The 11,653-nt window shown below is 44.5% G+C and overlaps 1 protein-coding gene across 8 annotated transcripts; it reads left to right on the plus strand.

Moving 5' to 3' along the window:
* The first annotated feature begins 4,849 nt into the window (after positions 1-4,849).
* Positions 4,850-10,469, plus strand: LOC125531907 (uncharacterized). 8 transcript variants are annotated; one of them, XM_048696129.2, is made up of 8 exons: positions 4,850-5,391; positions 5,844-5,912; positions 6,439-6,520; positions 7,443-7,603; positions 8,132-8,238; positions 8,673-8,727; positions 9,017-9,126; positions 9,627-10,469. In XM_048696129.2, exons 6-8 carry the CDS (start codon positions 8,699-8,701, stop codon positions 10,037-10,039), a joined length of 552 nt encoding a protein of 183 aa, XP_048552086.1. In that variant the 5' UTR covers positions 4,850-5,391; positions 5,844-5,912; positions 6,439-6,520; positions 7,443-7,603; positions 8,132-8,238; positions 8,673-8,698; the 3' UTR covers positions 10,040-10,469. The 8 variants fall into 8 exon arrangements, with proteins under 8 accessions (XP_048552086.1, XP_048552085.1, XP_087378115.1 ...); XM_048696128.2 differs by lacking the exon at positions 8,673-8,727 and adding an exon at positions 7,113-7,253 and having other exon boundaries at positions 7,443-8,238; XM_087521989.1 differs by having other exon boundaries at positions 7,443-8,238.
* Positions 10,470-11,653: the final 1,184 nt, after the last annotated feature.

Consider the following 11,653-nt stretch of genomic DNA (forward strand, 5'->3'; position numbering starts at 1 on the left):
ACTGTGCCGGCGGTGGTGAAGACCTGAACGCGGCAACTCCGGCGGCGGCGGTCGAGCTCGTCCCACTCGCGCTGCTGCGTTTTCGTCCAAGCAAGAATCTCAGGAAGGTGCAGCGTTGAGAGGAGGGTCGAGGGGAGTGAACGGTGTGGCCGGTGGTGTCCTTACGGCGGTGGAATCCTCCGGCGAAGACGGCGGACAGCGGAGCTCCGGTGCGAGATCCAAAACGCTCCAGCGGCTTCGTGTGGTCGAAGGAGGACGAGGGGAGGCTGCGGTCGGGTTCCCCTAGGGTTTAGCTCGCGCGTGGCGTCTCCAGGGTGCTCGGGGTGGACCAGGGCATCGGGTCGATCCGGCTCGGCCTCGGTCGCGTGTACGGTGCGCTCCAGTCCGGCTCGGGGAAGGAGACGAGCAGGGGCGCGGTGCGGGTCGGGCGATGCGGTGCGGCTGTGCGTACCGCTTCGCGACTGCGAGCGAGCGGGCTGCGGGGCTGGCGGTTGGCTGGGCCGCGGTGCGCGACTGGGCCGATTGGCTGCAGCGCTGCGGTGCTGCGCTGTTTTTTTAAAACAACAGCAGAAAACAAAATAAATAAAATAAAATACACAATATAAATTTTAAATAAAAATACCTAGACACACAGTAAAAATAGCTCTACAGCTATAAACTACAGGAACACTAGTTCCAACACTAATACAATTTTTGTAAAATAATTTTGATGCAATAGGCCACTCAAATAGCAATAAAACAATCAAATAAAATATTTTGAACATTGCAAAAATTACCAGAACATATCATATGAACTGGAAATAATATTCTGCACATTATGAACATTTTTAAAATAGGGGAGAAGTCATGTTATCTCTACTCCAAATAAATTGCCTTTTGTTGCATAATGATTTGAATATTCTGAAAAAGCAAATAATAAAATAAAAATATGATATGCATATGAATGATGTATTAACATCCTAATTTAGGAAAATTGGGATGTTACAATTTTTTTCGTCTCCTTCCCCCACTTCATCGGTTTATTTTCGCGTCACCCTCTCACACAACGAACGAAATCTGAACAGATCAAAACTTTCCATACTGGCGCAAGTTATTTAGTAATGTAAAATCAATCACGAACAATCTCTAAAGATCAAATCTAAATCAATTAATCTTACCTTAAATCACTCTATCACATTAATTAGAAAACAAATATTAGATTTTCAGAAAAATCGCTCAATCACATTAACCTTACCTTAACTCACAGATGATAATCAATCTCCAAACAAAGGAAACAATACATCGAGGGAGCAGTAAATAAACAATGACATGCATATGATCTTCCCTTTCCTCTCCGTTGTCGAGCGTTCTTAATTCTCGAGGCCGATGCTTGGGCTGCGTCACTGGGTTGCGACGGTGCCGGAAGACGAGGACGGCGAGGCCGGGTGCCGCGACACCGCGTTGGCCGCTGCCAGTGAAGGGGGCGAAGAAGGGCGGCTTCCCTAGCCGTGGCCCTGGGAGTTGGTGCGGTGGAAGCGGCACTTGAAGGACCCGGCGTGGGTGGCCGGCGCGCAGACGCACTTGGAAGCAGGCCTGTGGCCCGCGCCGGACAGCGCCGATGCCAACCCGGGCCACCTCCTCCGCGTATTCTTAGAGCTGTGGCTGGCCGATTTACATGAAATTAATTCCCTCAGTTGTGGTGGCAAATATAATACACATAATCCATATTGCTATGCACTAGCGTGTGTGTGTGAAATAGATGGATTATGGTCTCGTACCCAATAAGATGGATATGTGTGTGTTAGAGAGGGGGGGGGGGGGGAGAGAGAGGATTTGATGGTAAAAAAAGGTCGCCAATGTCACTTGATATGTATGAGGATATTAATATTAAACTCTTAAAGTTAATGTGGCCCCGTTGCAACGCACGGGCATTCTTCTAGTTAGCTATAAGTTTCTGGAAGTGTTCGCGCTCGGAGGCCTCTCAGACCGAACGAAATCGTTCGGTCGTTTCACCTGCGATGGGGAACGATTGGTTAGATCGGTAGAAATCTGGCGTTCGCTCCTTATCGGGACCCAAGGAATAACCATGGTGCGGTAACAAGAGGAAAGAATCCTTGTGCCGTACGCACTTTAGCTACTTGGCCGTTTAAGATTTTGCAATATCGTTTTAAAACAGCAGGATCTCTTCAAACTCGCCGTACGCCAACAGTTTGCAAGCCTGTCGATTTTTATCTCTTGGTTAAAAAAGAAAAAAAGAATTCTCCCGAAGGGCCTATAAAAGCAGCAGCCCCGTGTGATCTTTTCCACATCGTCGATCGCCAATTCGCCATACCCCCGGAGCAGCCGTCTACTCAGCGCTACAAGGAAGGTACGCATGGCCGCAAATTGCAAGTGTACAGAAGTACAGAGCCAATTCCTAGATCGGTTCCACTACGTAGCACACTCGCATGCATGCATATTGATATTCTCTCTTAAGCATAGATCGATTTGTAGCAACTTCATGTGCGCATACTGATGTATTTTTTTTTCTCAACTGAGATTTAAAAGCTTGATACGGGGCGCAGCAACCCTACTGCTCCCAAGGAGCTAGGTGCTCAAGAAAAGAGCAACTCCAACTCAAGTTCAAGATCCATATCTCAGCCATGCATGCTGGGATCCTCACGGCCCTCAGGACGCAGGAGTGGCCGGCGCGCCTCCTTTTCTGCAAACGTCACATTTTTCTTCAGGCTTGTTCGGGTTTTTCTTCCCTTCCAAGCGATGAGCCATCACCTTCAGAATGGAATCCAGCTTGTCGGGTACATTGCATTATACGGTGTCACCCATGACGTCGTGGCTATCTATATCGCCTTTAGAACATTGGCCCTGCATACGGCTTATTTCTGAGTGATGTTGGAATCTTTTAAGTCCATACACGTGATCCTTGCATTCCTCTCGGACACAAGGTCTGAGACTAGAAGATAAAAGTGGCGCTTCTTGCCCGACTTATCATCGGTAATCGGCGGGATCATGTCTAGGAGAACTGGTAGCCCATGAGACACCAACGCCTCTAAGCGGTGATGTGGATCTCTTTAGCCCGCTCAACGAAGTTCGTTGCAACATCTTTCACTCCATATACTACAACACTGCTTTTTTAGATGAAATACCTATAGTGAAAGATGGTATAACGAACTTCATCGGTCTTAGGAGCTCCACATCACCGCCGAAAAGTACTTCGAGGTGCTGGTATCTCATGGGCCACGACTTTCATGGACATAATCCCACCGACTACTGACGATAAGCCCTACTTTCACCTTTCAGTCTCGGACCCTGTGTCTGACAGGAACACAAGTATCGTGTGTGTTTACTTAAAGCAATTTAGTATCACCTCGAAAAGAAGCATTTTCTCAGGGCCAATATTCTAAGGGCTATAGAGATGGCCACGGCATCATGGGTGACATTGTACAATGCAGTGTACCCGATGACTTGTTGAAACTGGATTCCCTTCTAAAGGCCATGGCTCATAACTTGGCTCGGATGAAGAACCCAGACGAATATGAAGCAAAGGATGTGAACTTTGTAGAAAAGAGGCGCGTACGTTCTTGAAAAGTTTAAGGGTGCCTATTTCTGACGTATCCGAACAACTTGTGCTTGTCAAAGGTGACCGTCCAAAACCAGAGAGGCGATGTGTTGAAGTGGAGGGTTTACAAGAGCGGCTTCAGAAGAAGGCCGACGAGCATGACAAGCTATCAGCCATGGAGAGGAAGGGCGAGACTGCTCCTCGCCTCTCAGGAGAAGATGCCGTTCAAGCACCAAGCCTATGACCATGCGGTGGCTTCATCGATTATTCTGAACTTGATTTATTGTCTTTTAATATGTGTGCGTTCTTTATTTTACCCGCACGCTTGCGCTAGACGCACTGCAGCTTTTTTTAGGGCCGGTACAAACCTGCTGCTCCCCAGCGATCTACAGTGCGAAATCAAACTCCACGCCGGCTTAGGTAGTAACATGCATATGTTACTAGTCTATATTACTACATCTATAGTAAGAATAACATATGTATGATATCATGCAACACTATATTTATTAGGTTGTAGACTTATCTTGTCTTGGTATGTGTGATGTTACAGTAACTAGCTATGTTATCGCATGTCCTCTTTCCTCATTAATTATTCGCACATCATCTGTTTTGACTAGAGGTGTGTGATGTTGCCACCTATGTTACTCCCACTTGGGTGGTCTTAACCAGAGCCCTCATGGCGCAAAGTTAATGCGAGAGACAGTCTCGTCAGCGATTCAATCGGCCATCAGTGTCTCTTATGCATAAAATTTATTATCTTTTCTGTTATTTTCTCTACTCTTTTTTTAGAAACTGTCATTTCTACTTGCTCCCATAGCATCGAGGCAAGCTAGAATCGAAAATACCTGTCATTTAGTTCCTCGACGGCGAAAAGAAAGGCGCGTAACTAATTCGTGTTAAATTCAAGCGTGCAGCGTTGAAATGCATGGCTTCACGGTACAGAAAACGGCTTCACACGTCCAGCATGGACACGTCACACATCGATTGTTCGCGAATCTTGTCCGCTTGCCTGCTGCTGGCTCGATTGGTCTACTGACTAATCACGTTAAGCAATGGCGAGACTCATGCACGAGCGGTTCGATTCATATTTTCGTCATGATGAATCGGTAAAATAGCTCGTTGGCAACACCGTGCACCCAGAAGATTATACAACCCTTTAACGGTCGCGCAAGGAGCGGTCGATGGCGTTGTCCACGTACGCAAGGTACGCAAGAGACAAGCTAGTTGAGTCCACGTTGGCAAGCTCGTTCGCTTCATCGCCAAGAAAGGCCGAAGGAAAAGGAATAGAGAGGGAAACAAAGGTGGAACCTGAGTCGTCCCCTCCTCTGTCGCTTCTCCCTCTCTCTCTCTCTCTCTCTCTCTCGCCTTCTCTTTCTTCGCTGCCGCCTTCGACGGCCGGTTCCAACGAACTCCGGCGATCTCCGCCGTTGTGGTGGCTGCCAATCTCTTCCTCTCCTCGCGCTCTATATGCTCCACCGCATCGATTCGTCGATCCCGTCCTGATGTGGTTGCCTGCATCGGATTTACCCCTCTAGGGTTTCGGCGCGGTCGTCCTCCTCATAGCCGACGATGCCACGGCGCCTTGATCCGGTCGTATCCGTCTCCTACCGTGCTCTCTCGTGCTGCTGTGCCTCCTGGACGGCGCTCCCGTGCCTCGGATGCACGCCCGCGTCGGCAGGACGGCACAATGAGCGGGTGGGAGGAGAAGGCGGCAGCAGTGGCCTCGATCTATTATCTATGTCGACACGGGAGGCGGCGCAGTGATCTGGCCGAGATGCCTGGTGCCTATTTCCTCACCATCCTGCTTCCTGCGCCTCCGCAGATCGCCGGAACGACTACAATATGAGAGGCACAAGGTTTCTTCTCGCCTTGTTCTGGGTTGTCTCTTTGATATCCATTGCCTTGGGCGTTTCTTGATTCGTTCTTTGATAACTGTGCTTGGTTTACTAGCTAAAATGTAAATCGATGAGCCACTTAGAACCCCTCATGATTTTTAGTTCTACCCAATTATTGTATTGATTGCTCAACTTTTATTCTGTTTTTGACACTGCAGTTATCAGAACTCCTAAGAGTTATCACTAGTGAGAATGAGTCATTGTTTATTTTTTGCTGTTGATTTCTATAAAACAAAACTTTTATGTATCTCGTATTCTTGTGTGATGATCTGCGTCATGGATGGCCGGTGAGTATTCAGTAATGACTGCTATGTTGTGCACTAAACGGTTCACCTTTTTATGGTGTTTTTCCTGGAGGAAACTATTGAGCATAGGAGTTACCAAGAACTAAACCGAGTGATTCTATTGAGCAGGGTCTTTCAGTGTGGCTTGAACACGAACGGCTGCAGAGGGCAAGAGCTTCAGGAAAAGGCATTGAAGAGGTATTTCTGCCATGTTTGTGAGTATGTCCTATAAGTTATCTGCAATTATTAACCATACAGCTAACTGTAGACCTATGGCACCCCTGCTTTAAGTGTTCTTTTCTTATTTCCCAAGAGCTACTTGATCTTCCTGGTCCATGTTGTTAGAACTTACACATTAAGTCGTGTATTGTAAATTTCTAAGCTTCTATTGTTGACTTACTAATTCAGTATCTATATGTAGGTGGGTAATATTAGTTGCATTACAGGATCCTGTTTTGTTAAATTCGAAGTTATGTGGTTGAATTTATTGGGTCCAAATAAAGAAAATTTGATGTGATGATCCATGTCATATGATAACTCATGGCCAACTTAACAAGAACGAAATTGTGAAATGAGTTGTGAAAACAATAAAGTGATGAATCTTGATATTATTTCCTTGTCTTTAGGAATTGTGTTACAGTCTGATGTCAATTATGGAGTAAACTTATTGTAATTTCCTTTTTTTTGTCTATGATACTTTATTTGACAAATTCTTTTTTCATAGTATCAAGATGTGCATCGCCAGGAAGAAGATCCAGAAGGACATGGACATCAAGCCCTTTGAGTTCGGGGATACCTTCGCGCAGGTCAGTATCTCTCGCGTTCCTCTCGTCGCCGGCTTGTTGACATGAATGAGGGAGGGTGAACTAAGTATTTGTTGACTAGGTGGATTGCTAATGAAGCTCACATGTGGATTGCTTTGCGTTATTGGGATTCAGTTGCAGTATTGACACAAACAAATATGACTATTGCATTTCAGTATGGTGTTCGAGCTTAAAAGAAATATTTGAAATTTTAGTTACATGACAATGGTGAAATGTTTAAAAATTGCATATTGTTCCAGATTTGGTTCTGCAATAAGATATGTGCTTCCTTTAGTTATAGGTACACCCATTGATTATTTGCCGCAATTCCAATATATAGTAAGGAGTCTATTGCTGGTTTGAATTTGGGACTCCATACCACAAGTAGCCAATGTAAATTGGTAATTATTTGCATAGAAATCTCTTTTTTTCATAGTACCATGAACATGCTTGTGAGTTTTTCTTCACTTAGGATGTCGTGATATACAATAGCGCCGGCTAGATGGATCTGGAAAATGCATTTCTGATTCTTACATCCCTGAGCATTTTTATTTTCTTTGTTATGTAAAAACCTGCATCAATTGCCAATGCGTAGGATTTCTGTAAGCCTCTAAATGATGCTATTGCAAAAGCAACTGCTATGACTGAAGGAGGACTGACTACTTTAATCATATGGAGAGTGTTCCTGACAGTCTCGCGGCCTTGGCTTGGGTTGCATTCTTAGGAAACGATTGTGGTTAGTGAAATTGCTTCACTGGTTTTGATTTTGAGTCCCGTCAAAGTTACACAAGTTTGTCCACTCTCTACAAAGCAAAAGTTTCCCAACACCACATGTTGAAGAAAGTTGGCACATGTTAACATAGCAGTGTTTTTTCAAGATTTATTACCATTTTTAGACCATGAAATAGCTTTTATTTTTCTTCAGGGTATATATCCTTGTCCTTGGTGCCCGGTTATCTGCTGCTTGGGACTGGGTTTATTTGTATGGCTGCGGTAGAAGCCGGGAAGGTGTGGCGGAGTAGAAGGAGAGCACATATCTATGGTGATCTGGTGTGGGGTGGGAGAAGGATCTGCACGGGGAGAGTGGTATCTCGCATCTCTCTCGTAGTTTACGCTCGATTGATTTGCTGCCAGTATTGTCCTGTACCGATATCATGAAATTAGATAGGTACAAAATGACTATTCATCTTTACTTTGCTCAATTAATTTCTAGCATTTTCTGTCTTTTATGATTGCCACCGACATCCTCGGTTGCATCAAATTTAACATCAGTTTGTTGCTGGTAAGTCTCTGTCATCTTCGAGTTATATAACACATTCAGATCTTTACTTTCAGCATTTACTTGACTGGACACCGTTATTTCTATTGCAAAGAAAAGACAGATTTTTTTTTTTGGAACATTCCAGTCAATTGTTGAAACATAGGGAAGAAGATTTTCTATTGGCACCCCCTTTTGCTGTGTAGTAGTTGCCTCTGGTAATTATGGCACACGACTGTATATTACTCGTGCATCTAGAAGTTCATGTGTCTGATAATGTTTGCTTATCTTTACATAGCCCAGTTGACAAATATTCCAAAACTGATATAGTGTGTTACTTTTCCTTGTTTGCTCAGTGACTAATGAACTGGTGGGCTATATGTTTCCCCTACTATGGTTGGAAGCAAGTCAGATAGACTAATCGCATGAGCTTGGGCTGTAATGATGTGTGTTGGATTGAACGGTAACTACTTCATTCGCATATCCATCAGAATGGTACTCCCTCCGTTTTTGTACAGAAGGCAACTAACTAAAACTCAAGGAGAAGTATAGAAGTAATTAATTTCATATTAACTCCCCATCTTGTTTCTGTCGATATTATTTTGTGGACCGTCCAGATTACTAAATTCACATGCATGGAATCTAGCAATCACTCACGCCCCTCACCCTAGGAAGGTGTACACATGCATGCAGCACATTAATTTTCTCAGCATACGAAGCAGAAAACAAGTTAATTTTCTTGGGCAAGTGTGGGGAGAGAGCTAGTGACCTTGTATATGTAGAAAATGTGTTTTTGGGAGTGGTCTTATATTCAAAAACAGGGCGAGTAGTATTTTTGCAAGGTATGTATTAGAACAACATTCCTAATGTGGCCTGGGCCTTGTGCTTGTTTTCCAGGTTACTTGGAAAGTACGGGTTAAATTATGGGAATCTCAAAGAAGATAGAAAAAGGGTAAACAACCTGTTTGATTATCGTGCTTGAAAGGCTACTATAAAGTACACACAGATCTGAATAAAGGCTGGCGCTACCGTGCCTAGCAGTGTTTTGCCATTTTTCCTGGGTATTTTCCAAATAAAAGTTCTGATATGTTATGAACTTATGGTCATTCCCACTTGTTATGAACAATAGTCAAATTTCATAACTAATGTTTCTATACAAGTAATATGTGTCCTCGTGAATGTGCTGCAACTGAATCCTTTCTCTAATTTTTCAGCTGTACTAAGATTAGTTGTTTGTGCAGAATGAAGGCCTTTGTGATGCAGGTTGAGGAGGTAGACGACTCGGAAGAGGAAGATGATAACAGTGATGAGAATGGCTGGGCTCTTGTCACCATTGGAGCGAGGTTCTCATGTAATGGTCTCGAATCTAGGGAGAGTTCGGTACTGCAATTTAGTTCCTACAGTAAATTGCATTTTCCCTATGAAATTAGCGTGCCGTAGTTTGTCAATATCACCTGAATTGGACCATCTGAAATTCACAAGCTTTACCTCAACGAAATAGGAAGACATTAGAAATTTTGAGTGCCAGCCTGTTTGCTTGTAGAAAGATAGCTTGCATTGTTAGCCTGCTTTTTTGTTTGTTTCACAAGCTTCAAATATTCTACAGTGCTGATGGTGATGGAGGGGTTTGGTTACAGTGTATTGGTGTACAACCCTCCCAAGTTTTCAAGTATTTTAGTCTCCCATCTTTTGCAATATAGAAAGTCTCATGATACATTTTCTTCTGCAATGTTATTTATAGGATTGTAGTACATGTTCGGTTCAGTGCTCCTGGCAGCTATAATTGTTGTTGGTATGTGCACCCCTCATCCTCCTGGTTACTTCTCACACAAAAAAATGGTTTTTGTGTAGTGTTGGGCGAAGCAAGCGGCATGCGGCCCGTGCGCCGTGAACCACTCCAACAAGTGCCCGGCGTGCACAGATGTCAATGGCTTGCACAGATGTCAATGGCGTACTGCTGTGGGGGCTCCGTGGTGTACTGCATGGTTGGTGACCACTGTCTGGTGCGCCCGCACGAGCCGTGCCGCTGCCCTGAGCCCGGCTGCAGCTTCCTCGACCCATCGCTGGTGCTCCGTGGCCACGAGTGGCCCGTGACTGACGTTGCCTACGTGTCGATGTTGGAGGTCGAGGTCCAGATGCAGCCGGCACAGCGGAGCTGCGGTGGAGGACCGGAGCGGCTGTTCTTGTTGGTGGCGAGCAAGTGCGGTGTCATGGTGGTACAGGTGCAAGGTGTTGGTGCACACTCCCGTGGACACGGACACTGACCACATGGACATCCTGATGCTGGACGCCAAGGTGAGGAGCTGCGTCGTCCCCGGCGTGGAGGCGGCCATGGATGCGGGCGGCAGGTACCTGCCAGTGTCGGCTGACGTGCCGCCGCAGGAATGAGGAGCCCCCGTTCCTGGGGTTGACGATTCGCTGGTCAGCTCTGGTTATTTTATTCTAATATATATTCCCTCCGTATATTATGGGACGGAGGGAGTATTATATATCTACCATGGCTGACATTGGTGATTTGGTAGTGAACTAGCAGTGATCAAAGGTTAGACCTTGATTGGGCTTTGATTGGTTCTGTTCATGGCAATGGTTGCCAACGTATCGAGTACCAATGCGGTTGATCCCTACTTGGCATGTTCATCTTGTTTGACTGTTGCTGTTCTTGCAAGGATGAACAAATGGCACCTTATACGGTCCTGTTTGTTTGTGTGTGAAAACTGAATTTGTAGCAGCTAGCTAGCAGATAATCACACGGATTCTATTCTTGACAGTGCGCCCTGTACCTTGCACCTGTAATTTGAGTTGATTATCTGCTAGCTAGCTGCTACAAAAGGCGTGCTATGCGGTGGCATGGTACCACGGCACCACGCTACTGCTACTGAAGTGAGCCGAAGACACGTCGTTGTCATCACCCCTTATCGAAGCTGGGTAAACCTTATTGTATTAGACAGTCGAAAAGTCGTCATACTAAGGCCAGCGCCGAAGCCAGCCAATACAACCTGTTGGGTCATTGCTAATTTTTAGAATTATTTCGTTCATAATATACCATAAATAGTACAATATCTTATATATAGATAATGCTAACTGACGAACTTTCACCAGGAAGAAACTCCCGGCAAATCTCCTCGCTGCCGTTTGATCGAAATCAAACGATGGAAGTTTTAAAAAAATATTGCCTTCACAACACAATAATGACATGCTAGTATGAAGAAATCGCCATGTCCCTAAAATTAAAACTGTCATGAAAAATGTTCGTAGATGCTAACCCCCAGGCGAATGATCGCTAGCTAAGAGGGCCCTTCAACATTTATGTGTCCATAAACAAACTGTCATGAAATAATTCTAATATTAAGTTACCAAGTGTGATGATTAGTAGACATAAATGAGTTAGAAATTATGGGTTTAAACACCCTTTGTTTCTTCCATTGGAAAGATATATACAAGTGTATGTGTGTCTATATCAAGGAGGGTATGTACTACTTTGTTTATTTTTTTGACATCAAGGGTCCGTTCGTTACTAAATATAAGATTTTTTAGAGATTCCAACACAGGCTACATATACAGTAAAATGAACGAATCTATACTTTAAAACATATTTATACATCCGTATGTAGTCTCTGTTGGAATCTATAAAAGTTCGTATGTTTAGAAAACGGAGGGAGGGAGTAGTTCATTATAAGTAACTAGTAGACCGCCCGTGCGTTGCTACGGGCTACAATAAAGTGCATCTCTACTACTAATAAACAATCCAACATTATCTTTTCTAAACGCACCCCATAAAACATACACGGATTTATTACCACCGCATGATTAGACCCATATTGTCCGTAGTTGCAGGGCTGGCACAATATTATCCAAGATAACTTTATTAAGTCTAGCAC

The sequence above is a fragment of the Triticum urartu genome, chromosome 5A (genome assembly GCF_056163025.1).
Source record: "Triticum urartu cultivar PI428250 chromosome 5A, HENAU_Tu73, whole genome shotgun sequence".
NCBI lineage: Eukaryota > Viridiplantae > Streptophyta > Magnoliopsida > Poales > Poaceae > Triticum > Triticum urartu.

Coding starts and splice junctions, on each gene's coding strand:
- LOC125531907 (XM_087521987.1), top strand. CDS start 8,201: ATGAGCTTGGGCTGTAATGATGTGTGTTGGATTGAACG. Junction 8,239..9,016: donor GATGTGTGTTGGATTGAACG/GTAACTACTTCA, acceptor TTGTTTGTGCAG/AATGAAGGCCTTTGTGATGC. Junction 9,127..9,626: donor CATTGGAGCGAGGTTCTCAT/GTAATGGTCTCG, acceptor GTTTTTGTGTAG/TGTTGGGCGAAGCAAGCGGC.